The sequence below is a fragment of the Diadema antillarum genome, unplaced genomic scaffold (genome assembly GCF_040938485.1).
Source record: "Diadema antillarum isolate AM-2024a unplaced genomic scaffold, OU_Dant_1.0 seq00000973_RagTag, whole genome shotgun sequence".
Taxonomy (NCBI): domain Eukaryota; kingdom Metazoa; phylum Echinodermata; class Echinoidea; order Diadematoida; family Diadematidae; genus Diadema; species Diadema antillarum.
The window spans coordinates 145,561-167,625 of record NW_027271815.1 but is presented as its reverse complement, the minus strand read 5'-3'; the positions used below and the strand labels follow the sequence as shown (position 1 = coordinate 167,625).

General features: G+C 40.3%; 2 protein-coding genes across 2 annotated transcripts; both read right to left on the bottom strand.

Annotated features, from left to right (window-relative positions):
- Positions 1–1,036: 1,036 nt before the first annotated feature.
- LOC139741992 (multiple inositol polyphosphate phosphatase 1-like) lies at positions 1,037–6,611 on the bottom strand. The gene is made up of 4 exons (XM_071652557.1): positions 6,033–6,611; positions 5,349–5,607; positions 2,217–2,439; positions 1,037–1,466 (listed from the first exon to the last, which is right to left on the bottom strand). The coding sequence occupies exons 1-4, from the start codon at positions 6,609–6,611 to the stop codon at positions 1,037–1,039; spliced, it is 1,491 nt and encodes a 496-aa protein (XP_071508658.1).
- Positions 6,612–9,331: 2,720 nt separating this feature from the next.
- LOC139742014 (multiple inositol polyphosphate phosphatase 1-like) lies at positions 9,332–18,824 on the bottom strand. Its single transcript, XM_071652575.1, has 4 exons — positions 18,129–18,824; positions 14,931–15,189; positions 11,643–11,865; positions 9,332–10,868 (listed from the first exon to the last, which is right to left on the bottom strand). The coding sequence occupies exons 1-4, from the start codon at positions 18,705–18,707 to the stop codon at positions 10,430–10,432; spliced, it is 1,500 nt and encodes a 499-aa protein (XP_071508676.1). The 5' UTR covers positions 18,708–18,824; the 3' UTR covers positions 9,332–10,429.
- Positions 18,825–22,065: the final 3,241 nt, after the last annotated feature.

Below are 22,065 nucleotides of genomic sequence, written 5' to 3'. Positions count from 1 at the left end.
ACAACACGAGCTGCGCGGTTTTGGATAAGTTGACGTCTTGCCACTCCCCCAAAATCACATTAATCAGAGCTGAGTTACAGTAATCTTACCTACTCGGAAGCATTGAACATGATTATTATAACCTGTTTACATATATACATCAAATGTCAAAAATTTAGGAACTCTTGAGATGTTATAAATAAATAATTGAGAGATTTGCATAATGACGAAATGTCCCTGAACTTGATCATGATGAATCAAAAAGCACTCCAAGATTTCTAATACACTCAGGTAGTTCAATCTCAACTCCACACAAAGTCAGTGAATTTATTGCAAGGCAGCAGCACTGTTTTGGATATAAATCTTTCTGCGATAAAGATCTACATGACACTGTATTCAGTCTTAACTGGTGGCTTTCGATTTCTAGAGATATCTTGTTTTTCTTTCATTCTCTCCTCGGAAATGTAGGTGACTCGATGTGGATTCTTGAGAAGAACGAGATGTATCCGTGCTTGTCGTGGGGAGATGTGTGGTTGTCCTACAAAGCACCTCTCAATCTGTCATCTTGAGTCCTCATCAAGAGCCCTGACAAAAAGGTGAAAATGCTTGGCTAACTGGAAACAGTCTAAACCTTGACAAAAAGGTGAAAATCCTTTGCTAACTAAAAAAAATATGTATATCCCCCTTCTTGGCCTCCTCCTCATGTATTAAAAAAATAGGGTTTTCCTATGAGACCTGCTTGAATCCATCTTTGTCACTAAGTCGTTGTTTTCTTCTCTATGTTTTTTTTTTTCCGACGTGACAATTGAAGAGTCATAATGTCACTCAACGACGTGACCTCATACTCCAAATCATTATTTTTTACATCATGTTCTCCTATACATTAATCAAATTGGCCCAAAGTTGGAGAGCTCAGGTTTTGGCCAGCTTTTTAGCCTAAAGTGTTGGTATTTGTCAAAGTTTAATCTAGCTTTGTCAAAGGCCTTCATGTCTATCTACTTTTCACGCATATTAGCATCTCGTTATTCATTGCGTTGGTAGTTCATTGATCGCTTCCTCAGCTGGAGACAACGAGAAACGCAGACAAAACAAGTATCAACATCACAAGCAGATATTTGGTAAGATCACTAGCGCCCACATTGTCGGGATCCAAGCTGCAGATTTTGTCCCATGAGCATCCGTTGGAAGACTCGGTCAGATGGGTGACCACCGTGTTGTAGGGGCAGAAGAAGTCCTGGCATGCTCCGACCTGGATGGGGAGCTCGTTGTGCTGGACAAGGACGCGGTGGTCGTTGTTTGGACACCGGAAGAAGTGAAAGGCAAGGTGGCCGCCCATTGGCGAGATTCGGCCACTGGCCCAGGCGCGGTTGATGCTTACGTTGTAGTTGTCGGCCATGAGCTTGGGCGAGTCCTTGTAGAGGCCAAGGATGGTCAAGAATGGCTGGAGGGTGGAGGAGTGGGCAAACTTGAAAGCACCCTTGGGAGTTCTGGGGATGAAAATGAAAACAATGACATTGACAAAATCTTTTGATATGGTCAAGTTAAGAGTTGATAGTCCCACTAGTAGGCCAATCACCAAAGCAAGACCCTCCCGCCTTTATTTCAGTACCCTATGATTGTTAAGATTGTCAGGAATCCATTTCAAACCTTGGTCATCTATTCCAGGGATGTTCTCACAGGGTAAGATTCGAACCAAGGATCTCTAGTTGAAAAGTCCAAGACTTTAACTAACATCCCATATCTAGTTTGAATCACGAAAGGCACTGCGATCAAAGCGATTTTGTCCAGAGGTGTTTGCACTGGGTAAGATTCGAACCCATATCTCTTGCTGAAGAGGCCAAGGCCGTAACTTCTACCCCATACCTATAGTTTGGCCAAGAAGGGCACTGCGATCAGCGCGATTTTGTCCAGGGTGTTTGCACCGGTAAGATTCGAACCTAGGAGCTCCTGTTGAAGAGGCCAAGGCCTTAACTACTACCCCATACTTTGTCAAGAAGGGCACCATGCGATCAACGCATCTCGCGCCCAGGGGTGATCGCTCGGGGTATGATTCGAACCCAGGAGCTCCTGTTGAAGAGTCCAAGGCTTTAACTACTACCACACACCTTGACTGAATTGAATAAAACGCCCTACTCGGTTGGTGTCAACTGATCGACGAAGGTCAAGTTTCAACAGTTTCTACTTCTACTCGCAATCAAACTATCTGACAATGCATCAGAGCCATGATATTCATTTACCCTCTATTTAGTACCCTCTCCAAGTAGCTGACGACATCATCGACCAGGGGACAGGCTATCTCGTAGTTAATCTTGTGACCGTAGCCTTCCGTCCAGTTCTGGTCGAGGTCGAGGTAATACTCAATTACGCGCTTCTCGTCATCGGTGAACAGATTGCACCAGAGCGAGCTGCCGTTGTAGGCTGTCTCGTAACCGCACATGTGATTCAGGACCTCCAGTTCATCTGTGAGGGACACGGTAAGAGAGAAACACAGATGGGGTTGGGAGGGGATATAATCATCTTCGTTTATTTAAGGTGTAGGCCTATACCTATCAATGTGCATTGGTAACCGACATGTCATCAGAGGTAATACCCTGCCTTTGCCAAGGGTCCCCAAATTCGTGAATGGCCGATTCTCTGATATTTGGAGGGACATTATTTCCTCATCATCTTCTTTCATTTAATAGATAATACAATTTCTTGAAACACTCCTGTGCAGGGATGCTCAGGGCTTGAAGGGGAATGGACCCTAATTCATAATCTATCTGGATTGATTCAATGCAGAAACGTTAGTAGAAAACATTAGTGAAGAGTAATGAAAATTGGACAATGCTTTCGACATTATTTAAATTCGTTGGTAGATACCGTCTACGTGGGATATGAAGACTATCTACAACAAATCGTGGTGTCACAGTATAAGACAACAATATAGGGAAACATAGAGAGAATTCAACATATCTATTTTTTAGCATAATGAAGGAGCACTTGGCGTTTATAGAAGGGAGAATATACCTTTAACGACTAGACGGAATGTGTACTTTTTCGTAAAAACATCAAATGTTGGAAAATTTTTACAATAATGGAATATGGACCTTCGTTTGTATTCAGTGAACACTTACTGAAATGTAGATCATTTGTTAATAATGCTTCCCTATACAGGCTATACATCTTACACTAACTTGAGGTACCTCGTATTTCGCCAGGATGGACATGTTGCTCATGAAAAACAAAAGAAAAGAAACGACTACCACCTACGGTGAGTGCAATTTAGATAAGCTTTGTTAATTAGAATTTAAGCGGTGTATCCCACTTTTCATCCTTCAATGCTGAAAATCCATGCATTAGCATACTAATCTCAAATCTCATTTTTTGCCATTTTCTTTTCTGAAACTGGAAAAGAAGTTCTATCTGCAAGGCTGTTACCTGGTATTGCGGCCATGATGACCTGTTACCATGACAACGCACTTTCCAGTACTCTTGAAGCATGTGTCTTGCACAACTTTACATTGAGCTTACTATGCATGCTGTGTGTGCCAAATTTCGTTTGACTCACTTTAAAACTGGAGACGTAGTTCGATCTGCAATCATTTTACATGGCTTGGGGCATAATACCCTGTTACCGTATGGCAAAGTAGGCCTACGTCCTGTACTCTTGAAATGTGCGTACTGCATAATTTCATATCAAAATATGTCTCATGTGTGCTAATTTTCTTGTAAACCAGTGAAATAGTGGAGCAGTTCGATCTGCAAGCCTTTTTCCTGATTTTGAGGGACATGTGCTGTTATCTTGGCGACACAATATCCGCTACTCTTGAAAAAATGTGTCTTGTAGAATCAAGGGAAACCTTTACACATTTCTTAGTTGCATTATGATACCATTACTCCCTTAAAAATCCATCTCAATGAAATTATCAAAGGATACCGAGGTCTCCCTGATAAGCAAACCTCTCTTGATATGTATTAATCTTAACAATATATGTATATTTTTATATACTCTCTTCGACCTTCCTTCTTTCATCCTCTTTGCAGATGACTCGAACACAGTAATGTATCTTTTTAAATATAGTGATCCAAAATCCTTATAAAGAGTGGTAAAATGAATCGAAATCCGTCAAAGATTGGATACAGGCGAATAAGTGATATGCAAATCATACTTTCAAGAAAAACTGGAAAATTTCACAAGCATAAAGACGCTTTCCCACTCATACACTGCAAAATATTACCTAGCACTTGAATAACTCAAACATGACAATGTATTTATTTGATATATACACACATTTGAATCTCTATATAATATCCGACGTGTACCTTTAATGAAGTGCAGCTCTCGCAGAAAAGATGAACTCTGTTTGCACGAAATCCTCGCCTGTCATGCTACCATGATCATTTTGAATTCTGTCATTATGTTTATGCTTTGATCGTTTCGTCATTGTCATGATGAGTTATTGTCTGATTTATGTTTCCACAATAGCTTCAGGTCACTGGACTGTGAAACGTCTGTGAAAGAAATTTTAGTAAGAAGGTATACAAAGCTTGTGCAGTACAGGAAGGTACAAGCCCGTTGTATTTTGTTGGAGACATATTATCTTACTGAAGTTGTAAAAAATGAGACAATCTTGAGGAGGACGAGGCATTGAGGTTATAAAGCAGGCGGTTTTCAAAAAAATATTGGGAAGGTGCAGTTATTTGAGTTGCGGAAAGAATTAGCTCCCTATAACCTCCATCTTTTGATGTGAAACTATCCGGAACTGATCATTATTGCAAGTGTTATTACAACTTTTATGGACTCTCTAAAAACTATAGCTACTGCAAATGTGTAGAAGTTATTTCACCTGCATGATTCAGACACAGTGGAGAAATGACAGTGTTAATGTTTGTCCCATGACGACTATAGCTTCCTGGCGTGTGGTGATGTGCTAACATTGGTCTTCATTTGCTGACATCGATTTTATATGATGGGACGTTTTCCTCTTGAGTGACCAAGATAATCGTTCAGCATAATGTATAATCAATTACCTATTCGATTTAAAAAGTGTCCGCTGGAGGGGGACATGATTGTGTGTAATATATTCAATGTTGTATTTTGTTTGCTACATAAGAAGGGTAGTCCAGGAGTGATTATGCATGAGCTTGAGAATTCTGATTAATCATGACAGGGTGCAGGACCCCCTCACCCCCCCCCAAAAAAAAAGGTAGTTCACAACCGATCATCTTCAGTTAATCAGCTCATGGAGTGAAGTCCGATATCACTCCATCTGTATGATTGTGAGAATGACTTATATTCACAAAAGCGATTAGGTTCAAGTGTCAAAGACGACAACCTGTTGAACGAAGAAAACGAGGAAGAAGAGGGAGACGGACGACCTGCTTACCAATGGTCATGTTAAAGGGCGCGGAGGACCCAGCCGGTGTTAGCTTGGCCGCCACGCTCTGATAAACCGCTGTCATCTCCGCCCCACGCCCAAACTTCGTGTTCTCGATGACGGCCGTGTCGTTTTTGTCGACGGTCACGATGAACTTGTCGCAATAATCATAGAATTTCAGCGCCCTGTCCTCCCTGCATTCTTCGACGTGGTCAATGACCACGACTTCGACATCGCCGGAGGTCATATTTCGACATGTCACTGTGTCCTGCAGTTTTTTAGGTAAAGTTAGATAGCTAGCATGATCTTGATGTGACACACGGAATCCATATCACTTTTGATGGGGGCATTGCACCCTCATGCACTACCGCTGGAAAATTAAAAGCAAAGCATGTGCTGCATTACAGAGGATTCGAAACGTCTGTGGTATTATGCAATATTCAAAGACTTTATTTCCATAATAATGCGTCAATCATAATACTCTAGAAGGAGAGAAAGACTGAGAGAGCAAATACCGTGTGCATGCTGGCGAATAAATCACAACCATCTCGGTCACTGGTCAAAGCAAAACAACAATGGTGACCTGCAACGGGACTGCTGTGGAACATGGTGTAAACGTGGCATTTATATATGCTTTATACTTAATGCCAATGCAAATGCTTTATTCTTCTTCGCAAATGAGACCACGCCCACCTTAGAAGGAGTTTTGCCAGTGACGTTGCACACAGCTCCGGCTTCCAGCAGCCCTTCAATGTAGCCAAGCGCGCTGTCGATCGTCCTCTGTTTGCACGTTGCCTGGAAAGTGAAATTCCCGAGATCGTTCCCGCTGAAGAGTTCCGGGACCCTAGCTCTGATCCTTTCCCCGAGACCCCTCATCTCGGCAAACCCAGCAGGGTGAAGCTCGCCCTCCATCGAGATGGGGTAGAGGTTGTCAGGAATATCGAGAAGGTAGGCGAAGTTGTTGTTCACGCCCTCGGTCTTCATTCGAGTCAGGATGGAGTTGTAATCTTCGATGTCGCCATCGCTCATGTATCTCGTTCCGTGCCGATGGACGACATAGACGCCGGCCGGCTGGCACTGATCCACTGCGGAGAGCTCCCCGACATCCTGGGCAATGGCCCGCCAGTAACGCTTTCGCCAGGCGAATTCGTCTGACTGCGGCTCGAAGCTGGTTTCATAGCCAGTCTTTGTACTGTAGCGAGGCGTCGGACTGCTACTCTGGCCGCCGACAACAAATGCCAGTAGCAGGATGACAGTAAGAGTGCGAATCATGACGACAGTCCATGACCAATGATCTGGCGAGGTGTGATTGCAAAGATATGCAGGTAAACGTGAAAAAGCGCAGACTGCAAGCAGTTCCGATGAGCCAATTCGAAGAGACTAAACCCGGCAAATAGTGGCGCATTGCCCAGATTCACCACGCTAAATACGTGACCTATAGCGTCAGCTCCTTTAGGGGCGAACGTTGAGTCTCTTGACAACGCGATGGGGAACGTAAACCGTGGGAGTAAAGAGAACGAAGGATGAAACTTTAAAATTCAACTGCAGTAGCTAATTAGGCCTAGTTATACTTCAATTTCTCTTCTGATTCTTGATAATCCACTAACAGTGATTGTATACAAGTTGTCCATGATAGATTGCAGAGCTGCTGTAGTCAATTCGCTTGTTTCGGCGTATGTCTCATATAGTTACAGTTCTTACTTTGCCGAACGGGTACCATTACATAGCTGCACATGTACTTCTGAATACAATATCTTGTAATTCTGTATACATTAAATTTCATTAAAATACGTGGTAGCGTTCCAGAGCTATCGGTGGAATAGAGAAATTTTATAATTTGATTTTAACTTATGACCTTTTGACCTTAACACTTTCTGTACCAGTGCGTCAAATATGCAAAAATTACACACACAAATCTATGGACAGAATGATTATCGAATGTGGCACACACAGCTCTAGATAGGGTTAAGCGTATGCGCGCACTAGTTAGGGGCAATTTCGTCCACCCATACTTATTTGTCCCAAGTCTTATTCGGAAACCTCGGTTACCTTGTCCACAAAATCGATTACGGACGGATGCACAACCCCAAAACATCATGCCTCCGGCGACACTTCGTGGCGGAGGCATAAAAATGGTCCGTGTGACTGCACTTTTAGAGTCATGATAATGATATCATGATTTTGTAAGACCCGTGACGTGAAGTTTTCAGAATCCTTTCCATGGGAATATGAAGAATTGTAAGGGACCTGACATTTATCATTTTTAGCTTATTTCTTCAAAGCTTTGCATATCCGACCGAATAACATAAATTGTCTTAGCTTACGTACATCAACACTCGCTCACCCACAGACCCAACAATAGAGCACTCTTATAACCATGTGAATTGGTTCATTGCAGATAGCTTTTCCAGAAAAGTAACACAATGTGTGGTCATGTTGCGTTAAGTCAGGTGTCTAATAGCATGTGAATTGACAGAAAACAAACATACAACAAAAAACAAAAACAAAAAACTGACTCTGAAACCTGATTTGCGTACGGCGGAAAATGTCCAAAATTTTGACACTGATCGCGGGATTACAAGACAGCTCATGTACCAAATCTCACTATGAAATAATAATGTGGAATATATGGATCCCATTTAACTTTTGCTCTAATCACGTTTCTCTCTTTTTTCTGTTTCCTTAATTCTCTTCCACCCTCTCACTCAATTTCAGAATCTCATTGTTGGTTTTATGGTGTTTGTTTTTGTTTTTGTTGTTGGGTTTTTGTTGTTATGTTATGTTTTGTTTTGTTTTGGGATTACGGTGGTTGTAACTGAGCTGGAGCACAAGAGCCGACGATGATGGCGCTGTTTGCAACAGACAAGACGTCAAAGCTTGCTCGCTTATAGTAATTTCAGGGCACTTTAGGTAGCTATTTTTCGAGACATGATTAGCGGATATGAAGTAGCCAGTCTTTATTGCTGTATAGATATATGAGTAAATACTTTCGACATTATCATGAAGTTTCCATATATTTATAGACCAATTTGAATATCTGCTTTAAAGCTGTTGACTATACAGTGACTGTAGTTACAATATGTGTGCCTAGCGTGTGGCGACTGCGAAGTGTAGAACTGCCAATCTTTTTACCTCACAATATTATACATATCGACAAGATATCGACAAGCAAATAGCAATATTGATCTATTTCTTCGCGAAGAATTTGTCAGTCGCACTAAGTATGAATTATGACTATATCAGCCAGTGGTACAAGAAAGTATGTTGTTTTGGTGATACATGTACCATCGACGTAGTCGGCAGAGAGCATTATGTGAGGGAATTGTTTTGGATTTGTGCTGACCATGTTGACAAACTCCACCCCAAATCATTATAATAGTAAATCATTCTACAAACTTAGATGATAATAGTAGATCATGTCCTTGCAAGGTATACCTTATAACATTTGTATCAGTATAATATTATTGAAACATACTTCTTGTTCTTTCCGGAAGGGTCACTTACTCACCGACAAACGCGTGACATACTATCTCTCTCGTTCTATCTCTTATCTCTTTCTCCTTCTATCTGCCTTCTCTTCCTATGTATCTATATTGAAATTGAAATTTAGATCTATATTTTATATTTCCTGCCGTCTCTTTTCTCTCTTTAATTCCTCTCCCCCCCCCCCCCTTTCTCCTCTCCGCTCTCTCTCTCTCTTTCTCTCTGTTTAAGTTGGGCAATTGATGCCCAATTGTGCCTGTACATGATTTTGGCTATCAGTGATGCTATATCAACATTAAGTATTCATTTTCATTACGCTTCCCACTCTCACGCAACATTTTCCTCTCGGAGGATTATGCACTCCACAAGCCATAAGAATTTAATGTAAATTAGCATGAATATTGACAACGGGAATGACGTTTCATCATTTTATTTTATTAACCAAATTCTCTTCTGTGGTATACAAAAACTCACAATACTCTAAAGCTTAACTTGTTTATAAAGTTTAGCCTCGGTCAAAGTCAATTTTTTTTTGTTGGCAAATTTAGAAACAAATCTAGAAAGAGGGCTCGTTCACAGAATTCTGCTAACTCATGAAGTACCCTGACTGACCCTGTTGACCGATCCTTTGTACTGACTAGACATCCCCATGTTTCAAGCAAAGTAACAGACACACACAAACAAAGGGCCAAAAAACAAACAAGTGAATGACAATACTTGAAAACGATTGTATGTAGTCCCCTCCCCTTCTTTCTCTCTCTAAAGCCACCCTACTTCTTTAAAGATTCATTTCAATGCGACTGACTTATCATAAGCACGTTTTATATTGCAATGCCGCCACCCTAGTCAAGCTTCGCTAAGGATGAGAATCTCTTTCATCTTTTTCTTTCTTTTATTTCCATTAACAAGATGCAATTCATTAATTGTCATGATTCCGAATAAAGTATATCAAAATTAGATCGATAAAGTTACTGCGAGTGAATTCAGATAGTAACTGCTTCTTAATGAGGCATAATCACATCATGTCATCTCATTGTCACATGCATATGTGTTGTTTTTCGATGAAATGCAGGAGATAGCAAGCAATCAAACCAATATCAAACGTTCCAGTCCAAAACAATTATTGCATGCCAAGTAGTAAATGGTCACTTCGTGACGTGATTGTATGCTTGCATGAATTTGTCAAATGGCTTAGCTCGTTACCCTTCACTTATTACATTTCTAACCCAGAACACTTCTTTACACCACCATCCTCCTCCATATATCTTATGATTTGATACTTTTAATGACATTTGTGAATCAGGGTTATGGCAATCAAAATTTGTAACCATGGCATAGTTACCTGCGTTCATAAATACATGTTCTATTGTTAACCTTCTTCTTCTTCTTCTTCTTCTTCTTCCTCTTCTTCTTCTTCTTTTGTTGAAGAAGAAGGTTAACAATAGAATATGTATTTATGTATTACTTACTGGCCTGATATTAGCATTTGTCAATGTTTAATATAGCTTTCTAAATATCCGTCACATTTTTCTACTCTCCATGCATTATAACATCACATTATTCATCGTTATGAATGTTCATTAATTATTATTATTTTATCTGTTTTCTTAGCACGATACAGCAAGAAGCGCTGAAGCGACAAGTATCAACATCAGAAGCAGAGAGTTGGCAAGAGCACTAGCGCCCCCATCGCCGGGATCCACGGGGGGCACGCTGCAGATGTTGTCCCACATGCACCCGTTGGAAGACTCGGTCAGATGGGTGACCACCGTGTCATAGGGGCAGAAGAAGTCCTGGCATGCTCCGACCTGGATGGGGAGCTCGTTGTGCTGGACAAGGACGCGGTGGTCGTTGTTTGGACACCGGAAGAAATGGAAGGCAAGGTGGCCGCCCATTGGCGAGATTCGGCCGCTGGCCCAGGTGCGGTTGATGCTCACGTTGTAGTTGTCGGCCATGAGCTTGGGCGAGTCCTTGTAGAGGCCGAGGATGGTCAAGAATGGCTGGAGAGTGGAGGAGTGGGCAAACTTGAAGGCACCTTTGGGAGTCCTGGGGATAAAAAACGAATACAGTGCCATGATAAAATCTTGTGATACTGTCGAGTTAAAATTTGATTTTTCCACTAGCACAGCTCATCCTGCCGTTGTTACACCATTGTTGTCAGGTACTCATTTCACACCTTGGTCAAAATCAAGGGTATTGCCATCAAGGCATTTCGTCCAGGGGTGTTCGCACCGGGTAAGATTCGAACCCAGGACCTTCTGTTGAAGAGTTCAAGGCCTTTTATTTTCGAACCAATGTATACATGGTCAAGAAGGTCACTGCGACCAAGGCACCTCGTCCAGGGGTGTTCGGACCGGGTGGGATTTGAACCAAAGATCTTTTGTTATAGTTTATCCAAGGCCTTAACTACTATCCCATACCTAGCTTGATCAAAAAGGGGTTTGGGGATTAAGATGATCAAAGCATCTCGTCCAAGGAGGTTTTCATTGGGTGAGATTCGGACCCAGGATCTCCTGTTGAAGAGTTCAAAGCCTGGCTTAACTACGTACCATCCCATGCCTAATTTGGTCAAGGAGGGCACTGCAATCAAAGCATCTCGTCCAGGGGTGTTCGAATCTGGTAGGATTCGAACCGAGGATCTTTTGTTAAAGTGTCCAATGCCCCTACTACTTTCTCACACCTAGTTTGAATCAAATAAAATTCGCTAATTTACTGGTTTCAACTGACCGATGAAGGTCCAGTTTCATTAGAATCTACTTCGACTCACATTTAAACTTTCTAAATACACGTACGTAACAGAGCCTCCATCGTATCGCTCACCCGGTATTAAGTACGCCCGACAAGTAGCTGGCGACATCATCGACCAGGGGACAGGCCATCTCGTAGTTAATCTCGTGGCCGTAGCCTTCCGTCCAGTACTGGTCGAGGTCGAGGTAATATTCAATCACGCGCTTCTCGTCATCGGTGAACAGATTGCACCAGAGTGAGCTGCCGTTGTAGGCTGTCTCGTAACCGCACATGTGGTTCAAGACCTCCAGTTCGTCTGCGAGGAACACGGAAAGAGAGAAAATCGAGACGGAGTGGGCGAAGGGATATCTTATGATCATCCATCGTGTAGTTATCGACGCACAATCACAATTTGTTTCTTTGTTTGTTTGATTTATATTTCTTCCAACACAATTTCATACATAAATCAAGATTCTTTTCAGTAATATCACATAAACTATCAGTAAGCAGATTACAATGTACATGATTCAAAGAAGGAAAATGAATGTGTGAATTAATTCCATTAACAAAATATATATCGTATTACCGAATTTCCAAATAATTCCAAACAATTTCCAAATTTCCAAACAATTGGCACGTCATTACGGGTAATACCGTATCTTTGCAAATGCTTATACAGTAATAGGAAAATATGAAAATCGTGTAAAATCTTCTTTGCATGAAAAAGTGATAGCTGTCAGTTAAAAGAACCTACGAAGGACCCTTGAAGAAATAGGAATGATCGATTTGAACGTTTTCCGACAGGTTTGATTACAAACAATAGCTACGTTCAGACGATGATCGTTAACTTTAAGGTAGCTATAACTTCGAGGATAAGGGCTTGCCCCTTTAAGGGATGATATAGTTTTGTTTGAGATGGGGATTCAGGTTTTTAACTTTTTGTGCGATAAGCAGAAACCACGTGTATGAAATATTAAAGAGCATACAATTCTGAAAGGAAATATAAGCTTGTTTTATGAAAATTTGTTTTGAAATGACTAAGAAGTCCTAATAAACAATGGGTCTTACCTATTACTGGACGACTTTATTTTACTTTGTTGTTTGATATCTCAATCATTTCAAAACTGATTTTCATTTAATAAACTCTGATCTCTCTCAAATTAGTGGTTTCCAATTAACTTGATAGAAATTATCATCTGAATCCCTATCTCAACCGAAACTATATATCATCCAGTTAAGGAGCAAGAACTTATCCTCGAAGTTAGCTAATCTTGAAGTTTAGTATCACCATCCGAATGCAACTATTGTCATTTCAATTTGTCAGTAATTCAGCAACTATAACTGCTAACTCTTGGACACGTATCTACAATAATCCATACCAAATATAATCGCAGAATGAATTGTGGGATCGGCAATAAAAAAAATGAGATGGTTACATTATTGCCTCATGTAATTTGCATGAATTATGTGGTCGTGAACGACATTCAGTCATAATTCCTAAAAACACACATATACATATAATTTTAGACATATAGAATTTGTCAACAACGTATTTCTAACTGGGTGTCTTAGCATCATTTTAAAACTGTTACTGTTGTGTATGCTGGATTTTCATTCAATTCAACCCAAGTTGAAGGGGAATGGCTTTCTGTTCAAAGCGCCAGCGTCAGATCTTTGTTAGTCATCGATGTAAAATTTTATCCCGCAGTGGCCCTTTAGTGAGATGTGTCAAGTGGGACAAGCCGATTTCATATTAACACGTTTGCAGCGAAGTAGACGTGGCCGTAATCCCTACATTCACAAAACTTCTGGCACAGGATAAGACAGCATACTAGAGAGGGGGGCCTGAAGGTTTGCATATTGACGTGTTCAAATTTGTGTTTTGTTTTGTTTTGTTTTCCTGAGGACCCAGTATGAATAACAAGGTCTTTAAACTACCTGTTCATAATGCATTATCATACAAGGCAATCCAGTTTGCATGCATTAGTTATATACCCATAATGTCGACAAGTCACAAACAAGACAGCCTGATACATGTCAGACGCAAAATATGGATACAATTTTGATTGGACTTTTGAAATGAATTGTCCCTTTTATAATACATTCCAATACTCGTGATCTAGATTTCATATTCCATAAGCCCGTCCACTAACTTTGAGTACGTCTATAAGTTTCTTCATGTTCTTGGAAAGGTCCTTGTCACTTACACACAGATACGGGAAAAATATAAAAAATACATAAACAAGCGAGCAGACATGGAAAAAGACGAAAACGTAGGATGATGAACGTATATGCAGTGCAACAGCGGTCAAAACGTTATACCTGCAGATGTCTGCAAGCCATCGTAGTGTGCAGGCTCGCCCCCAGCTATTTTGGCAGTGAAGGAGGGACAGGATGTGTGACTAACGCCTAAGATTCCGTTCCCCAACATCGGGTTCTGGAAATTGTCCAATGCAATTACTTGTATATGCATGCATGCATGCAGTTGTCCTCTCTGAAGGGATCTATCACTAAATCGCTATAAGTCTTACTCTTTCATTTTCCTTTTTTTTTTTTAGGGGGGAGGGTCAGCCAATGTAGCTATGCCTATACATTCTAGCTTCCCATATGGATTTGATGATACCTAGGTAAGTGGATCATCAGGTCAAACATTCTCACGAAATATGGTTCGTGGGTGAAGAATACAAAAGGTATTATCAATTTCTGCGACAAGGCGTGTAATGAATATGAATGAGATGCATAGGGGCCTACATTCCCATATCCATAGTAATATTAAGTGCGCATCTTTAATTGTGTATTATTGAAATATTGTATGCCGGGACATTGAACAAGAGGACGGTCCAGCGATTTCTCAACTACCGGCATTATTTGGGATAGCCGCCAGACAAAACTGCCAGAGGGATGTAATCACGCTTGTGATTAATGTAATAGAAATTAACCGAGAGTCATTAACACTGCCAATGGTGCAGGACCCTAACTAATAGTTACAACTGATCATCAAGTAGCTCATCGAATGAAATCTATACTTTCACTCCATCTGTATATAGGCCTATTCACACGTCATATTTCTGATTAACGGTCGGACGAACATCACGATACACGTGTACCACATAACTAGGTACAAAACGTATTGTGCAAAATTAGACTGCTGGTGTACGTGCAGACCTGTGCATGCTGTGTGAAAGGTATACCAACATTAATCACAATGAACGTTGAAAACCTCTTTTCAAGTACACAATAGACAAAATTGCGTAAATATCCGAAATCGATATGAACGTGAGTTTGTTCAGACTACAATAGCGCATAGGTTCAAGTGTCAAAAACGACAACGGATTGAAAGGAAGAGGAGAAAAAAAGAGGATACGAGGCGATGCGCTTTACCTATGGTCATGTTAAAGGGCGTGGAGGATCCAGTCGGTGCTAGCTTGGTCGCCACACTCTGAAGAACCGCTGCCATCTCCGAGCCACGCCCGAATTTCGTGTTCTCGATGACGGCCGTGTCGTTTTCGTCGACGGTCACGATGAACTTGTCGCAGTTCTCATAGAATTTCAGCACCCTGTCCTCCCTGCCTTCCTCGATGTGGTCGATGACCACGACTTCGACATCGCCGGTGGTCATATTTCGACATGTCACTGTGTCCTGCAGTTTTCAAATGAAAGCAAACTTGCATGTTCTTGATGTGACAAACAAAATTCTTTCACTTTTGATGGGAACGTCAGCACCGTCATGCACTGCCACCAGTGAAAATGGATAGGGTTTTCTATACTTATGTGACATTATACAAAGAGGATAGAAAATTCCCCAATAATGCATTAATCATCATATAAATACAGAGAGGGAAAGATAAATAGAAAAAGAGAAAATAATAATACGCTTAACATTGAACATAGATTTCAAGTAATCAGATGCATGGGCTCATGTTTGTATACAGGTTTGAATACTATTTCGTTAGTATAGACATCTTGGTCAAAGTAAAGAAGGAAAGAGCTCAATCATTTTAGGCAATGGCGCGTCTTCATCAGCTGCATGGTATTCTTATTGTGGGTGATACATTATTATGCCATTGACGACTTTCACACAGATCAATTACAAAGGAAACATAATGACCTAGCACAGACGAGACATACATCAAGAGCGTAACCTTATCCCATCACACTCATAGAATACAACAAACACGATAGACAAGGGAAATCGAATGTAGAAGTGAGAGGAGATGATGACAAAAATTAAAACGAATAAGTGACTGGGATAGATGGTTGACTGACAAAGACAAATGGCCAAGACATAACACCCCACATCACGTCAGTACAGTGTATATATACGCTTCAGGTCATGTAATAAACCTTCTCGATACAGACATTGGCATGAACATCATTCCATTGTCTCACGTGCACTAACAAAAGCCTGCTGACATTGCCCGCTTGTCCTGCTGTTTCTTGACCTCACAGATTGATATGACATCGACCAGGATTTATATTTTCCGAGTTTACTCTGACTGACTCTTCATCACCCATCACAATCATGTCTACCATTGTCCACATGCAGTTTACTTAATCTATGCACAAATTTCATATCTTTGTATAGTTATTTTCTGCAAAAACAAACAAACACACACACACACACACACACACACACACACACACACACACACAAACTCGAAAACAATAAAGAAAGAGAGAGAGAGAGGAGAGGATGAGGTGAGAAAGAGATTGATGATTACTTGCCTGGCTAGAAAAGAAAAGAAAAAACCAGGTTAACAGGAAAGTAATGTAGGCCGGATATTGTGTATCTATCATAAGGCTCAGATGGAGGGCTGCATGTGACAGTTGAGTGTGGAGATTACATTAAATATCAGAGATGTCTATTACTTGTTTGTTTGTATTTTTATTGGTGTTGGTGGTGGTTACGGTGTTTTTATGTTGATCGTTTCGCAGTGGTTGGAAAAGCAATAATCTCACGAGCGTTATTTGGGAGAACGGAGAAATACTATATGCATTCTCCGCTGCATCAACTTTATAGAGACTTTGGCCCAATTAAGTTTATCAAAATATTGACTTGCTATAAATCATAAAATCTTGACATTATGTTCAGCCATGCTGTCGCCTACAGAACATCCATGCACATTGCTGTACAGTGCATGTTCAGATAATAAAGATAGACAAGATAGAGTGTATACATTCAGTGTCATAATATTAATATATTGAGTTGGTATCTTCATACACACGATACAGAAGAAAGTTTTCCCTTTCGCTTAAGACTGTTTTCTGAAAAATAAATATGCATCTATTACAGTTGTATGTTGATAACATTGGTAATGCCGTTGTCATGATAACTATAGTTCCTACTTATTTAATCACATTTTTTTTTTCAGAATAATGACATTATATCATCAACTTCATCATAACTGTACTGTGCATTGTAACGCAATCTTGGATTCATTACCACTGTCTGACTGTTACAGCATGATTCTTAATTTGTCATGTTTGTTTAAATGGTTGAAGAAAGATATACAATACAACTCAAATGTCTCGGTAAACTTGCTTCTAGGAATTTTGCCTAACGAACCTCTCCTTTCAAAGAGTATTGTTGATTATAAGGGCAATACATGTATATTAAAGCGTCCTGAGAGAGAAGCGCACATACCTGAATTTACCATATACATTGGTCACGCGTAAACGTCAAAGCCTCTTTGGCATCATTTTTATCATGAAATGAAATGAAATGAAATGAAATGACATGAAATTTTATTCTTATTCCACATAGTGGACATTATATGATAAAATATACAGGGTATAACACATAGTGGACATTATATCAAAACTATACAGAGTATATTGCATGTGCATGTATATACAAAATATAGTGATTTTCTGAGATAGAATAACACCATATACAAATGTGGAGGGGACTACTTAGAAGCACTACTTAGAATGTAAGTCGTACGATAAAGGGTGATAAATATAGTGATATTATTGTCGTACGATAAATATAGTGATATTCTGAGATAGAATAACACCATATACAAAATGTGGAGGGGACTACTTAGAAGCACTGCTTGTTGAATGTAGTCCCCCTACAGATTATAGACAAAATGATACCAAAGATAAGGTTGAGTGAAATAACAAAAACACCATTATACCACCATATTTGAGTTGTAATATGTATCTTTCTTCAACCATTTAAACAAGCATGACAAATTAAGAATCATGCTGTAACAGTCAGACAGTGGTAACCATAAAAACACCATATTTTTATCATCACCACCGTTCCTACACCATTTTCATCATCATGAATATGTTATCGTTATGACCATTACTGATAACACCATCCTGGTAATAAAAATCATAGTGTAAGGTTAGCAGCCAAATGCAAGATATGTCAATGTAAGTCGTACGATAAAGGGCCACAGTAGTTTAAAGTGAAGATATACACGCATAATTTGTGACATGTTGCATTCTAATACAGCTGTATTAGTATTATTATATTTCTCTCTTACAAGAGATTGGGGCAGAACTTCAAATGATTTCGTGCAATGATAGTACCAGTCTGTTCTTGTTTGCAAATGAGACCACGCCCACCTTGGAAGGAGTTTTGCCAGTGACGTTGCACATAGCTCCGGCTTCCAGCAGCCCTTCGATGTAGCCAAACGCGCTATCGATCGTCCGCTGCCTGTACGTTCCCTGGAAAGTGAAATTCCCGAGATCGTTCCCGCTAAAAAGTTCCGGGACCCTAGCTCTGATCCTTTCCCCGAGACCCCTCATCTCGGCAAACCCAGCAGGGTGAAGCTCGCCCTCCATCGAGATGGGGTAGAGGTTGTCAGGGATATCGAGAAGGTAGGCGAAGTTGTCATTCACGCCCTCGGTCTTCATTCGAGTCAGGATGGAGTTGTAGTCTTCGATGTCGCCATCGCTCATGTATCGAGTACCATGCCGATGGACGACGTAGACGCCGGCCGGCTGGCACTGGTCCACTGCGGAGCGCTCCCCGACATCCTGGGCGATGGCCTGCCAGTAACGCTCACGACGGACGAATTCGTCAGACTGCGGCTCGAAGCTGGTTTCATAGCCAGTCTTTGTACTGTAGCGAGGCGTCGGACCGCTACCCTGTCCGCCGACGACAAATGTCAGGAGGAAAACGAGACCAAGAGTGCGAATCATGGTGTCCCTGGTTGATGTCGACAGTCCGTGATCTATGATCTGGCGAGGTGTATCGGGTGATACACGTTCATTCAAAGGACACACGAAATGCTACCCTCGATCGCACTCAATCCCGTGCGACTGATGTTGACATAAAGAGATACCTAATGCATGTGAGCTGTGGCGAGTGTATCGTGATGCTCACATGTGCATAGCCCACGTATCCAAGGTTTTGTGAACAAACATTAGTTACAAACAACAGTATCGTCACGCCAAATCTTTAGCATAACATCTACATGCTTTAGATCAAGTTTCATTACCAGAGAAGTAATGTCAAAGTCCGTGGTCATACACACGCTGAAATCAGCTTTCCGTTAGTTGTAGGAAATTAATGAACGTTTAAAAGCAGCGACTTCCGCATATAAATCATTCTGCATTGTGGAGCGGAGATGTAGCAGTTCCGCACATGACTGTCTTCGGTTTTTACCGGAAGTATCACTTTTTAAAACGCCATATGCTTTTGGACAATGCAGATCTGTGCTTGCGATATCGAAAATCAGCATAAAACCAAATTAGCCAAATAGTCTGGCTGTTTGCAATATCTTCTCCATGTGTTGTTCAGCACTGTCCAGTGACTATCACCATAGATCAACACGTGTTTAGGACTATCAAAGTCAAAGGAACTGATAGTGTGATTTCATTCAATCAGCATAACATTATATGACCTTTCGAAGATGACTCAATATAGTTTTAGTTTACATTTGACGCACAACTGGAAATGGGTTCATTATTACGATTTGTCATACATTTAACGCTGTCATCGTAAAAAAAAGAAGAAAAAAAAAACCTACGTAATCATGCAACCACTTTCATTTTACTTATAAAGTGATGTATAGACGTTTCTTTTATAGAACGTAGAAGACACAGCAGTATAAATAGTGAATTTTTAGACTGCGGAATGACTTCTATTCAGCTGCTGACTTTTATCGCCCTTTCAAACACAATGAATTAAAACTAACACTCCCGATAACCTCTCCTCTTGGGAGTTAGCACTAAAGTTCAGGCTGTGTAAGGTTATACAGCGCCGATTTTGTTATCACCGTTATCATTGTTTGCGTGATCTGGTGATGGTGGTAATGATGATAACAATAATATAATTGCTGTGAATGTAAGTTTCGATTCTCTTCATTGTCACTGTTGTAATATTATCATTATCATCATTCTCATTATCAATCATCATCATCATCATCCATCATCCATCATCGTTGTGATCGTTATCATTATCATCACCATCATTACTTGATACTTAAAACATGTTAAAAGGGACAGATAGGGTCAAAACCTTCACAAAAATAGCACCGTGGACAACTGGACATGCACAGGCGTGGACAAATGAACTTTGGTCCCGATGTCAACAGTACCAGACATGGTGGCAAAGCAAAAATCCACTGATAAACCAGTCCAGAACATTCCTGTACACAGTCATCGTTGATAATCTTTTCCATTTGTCAGTGAATCGCCTTTTTTTTTTAATGCGAATCGCTGTATCACTGTCTAATCGTGTGTCTTGTTAATACTCAGCCACTTCTTGTCCACTACTACCATGGACTACTATGACTACAAAATTTACTACTACCACTATACCACCAATACTTTATACCCCCACTACTTACTATATTATTACTACTACTACTACTACTACTACGACTACTACTACTACAACTACTACTACTTCTACTACTACTTCTACTACTACTACTACTACTACTACTACTACTACTACTACTACTACTATTACTACGACCATTACTACTATTACTTCTATCAATACTACTGCTGCTGCTATATACTTCTAGAACTATTATTACTGCTACTATACTATTAGACCCACTATACTAAAACTATATATGTTGTGTTTTGTTTAAAGTGAGCCGTCACTTTGTCCTAAAGCAAAGAAAGCCTTCACTGACTGGTCACAGGGTACGACATAATAATAATTAAACTCTTTGCTACCCTCCTCACTTCCCATTTTTAAAGAAAGCAATATTTGGGACAATTTCACTTTGATATAGAAATTACGTCAATTGCGTGAATGCAGCAATGTTTCGAGAACACATCAGTGAATGTTTGAGGAAAAGCCGACAATCCATTCAAGTTATGATTATTTGAAGTTTTAGTGCCACCATCAGTGGATGAGATATAAAGAAAATATAAAGTGAATTCCACAAAATTGTGGGGTTTTTTTTCTTTTCTTTTTTACGAACACAATCTCACGATTTGTTAATGACGTATGTTATGGGTAATATCATTCCCCCTGCCTTCTGAAAGAAACATGTCAAGTGCTTTTATCATGCGATAAAAGTGAAAAGACTGTTGACCTTCTTTAAAGATATTTTCTTTACATCGTTCTACGCATGTGACATCACGAAATGTAATAGTCATTTCATCCAGCGACGGCGCACTTGAAACTTCAAAAATTTATAACTTTCGGACGGATTGTCCGAGTTTCCTCAAACTTTCACTGATGTATAAAATTTCTGCATCCACCCAATCAACTCACACACACACACACACACACACACACACACACACACACACACACACACACACATATATATATATATATATATATATATATATATATATATATATATATATATATACATGATAAGGTAGACTTGGACAGCCACATCATAGACGCCGGCATTGTGTTTCGTTTTCTCTTTCACGTTTGCAAATATTTTTTTGTTGTGTTATGAGCTTGATAAGTCTAACACATTACTGTCGCGTATGTTATGTTCATACAAAAACTATTTACAGTCTCATCATTACGCAGTCTGAATCATCCAACCGTTAGGCTGCGTTCACATAGAAGTATTCGGTATTCGCCATTCGCTATTCGCTATTCGGGCACCGAGTACACCATCACCCGCACGGTCAACTCACCATCCAGTTTTTCTTTCTCCTACATCCCAGCAAATCGTATTAACAATTTCTAAACTGCATCAGAATGTCAGTCTACATGCTTATTTTTGCTAAAGAGCAAATCCAGACCAAAATTGTCATTATTTCATAAACGAGAGACGGTATACGCTGCAAGAAAATCGAACAAGCTCGATTCCCACTTTGCTATACTATTCGCAGCTATTCGGTACTTTCGAATAGTGCCCTCTAATGTGAACCGGTGTGAGGAAATCCTATCGTTCGATTCAAGCTATTCGCGTGCCCTCGAAAAACGAGCCCGAATACCCGAATACATGTGTAGTATACTTCTATGTGAACGCAGCCTTATGCTCGCGATAAGTTTAACAACACCGTGTCATCTATGGGCAAATTCTGCACTAGATCAAGTAGATCGTATTGACTTAATCAGTCAGAA

What these genes read in the sequence shown, in the direction of transcription:
- LOC139741992 (XM_071652557.1), bottom strand. Translation starts at nt 6,611, where the DNA reads ATGATTCGCACTCTTACTGTCATCCTGCTACTGGCATTTGTTGTCGGC. An exon ending in CTGGCAAAACTCCTTCTAAG is followed by an intron (nt 5,608 to 6,032) that starts GTGGGCGTGGTC and finishes AAAAAACTGCAG; the next exon opens with GACACAGTGACATGTCGAAA. An exon ending in GAGAGGGTACTAAATAGAGG is followed by an intron (nt 1,467 to 2,216) that starts GTAAATGAATAT and finishes TTTCATCCCCAG; the next exon opens with AACTCCCAAGGGTGCTTTCA.
- LOC139742014 (XM_071652575.1), bottom strand. Translation starts at nt 18,707, where the DNA reads ATGATTCGCACTCTTGGTCTCGTTTTCCTCCTGACATTTGTCGTCGGC. An exon ending in CTGGCAAAACTCCTTCCAAG is followed by an intron (nt 15,190 to 18,128) that starts GTGGGCGTGGTC and finishes TGAAAACTGCAG; the next exon opens with GACACAGTGACATGTCGAAA. An exon ending in GCCCTTTAACATGACCATAG is followed by an intron (nt 11,866 to 14,930) that starts GTAAAGCGCATC and finishes TGTTCCTCGCAG; the next exon opens with ACGAACTGGAGGTCTTGAAC.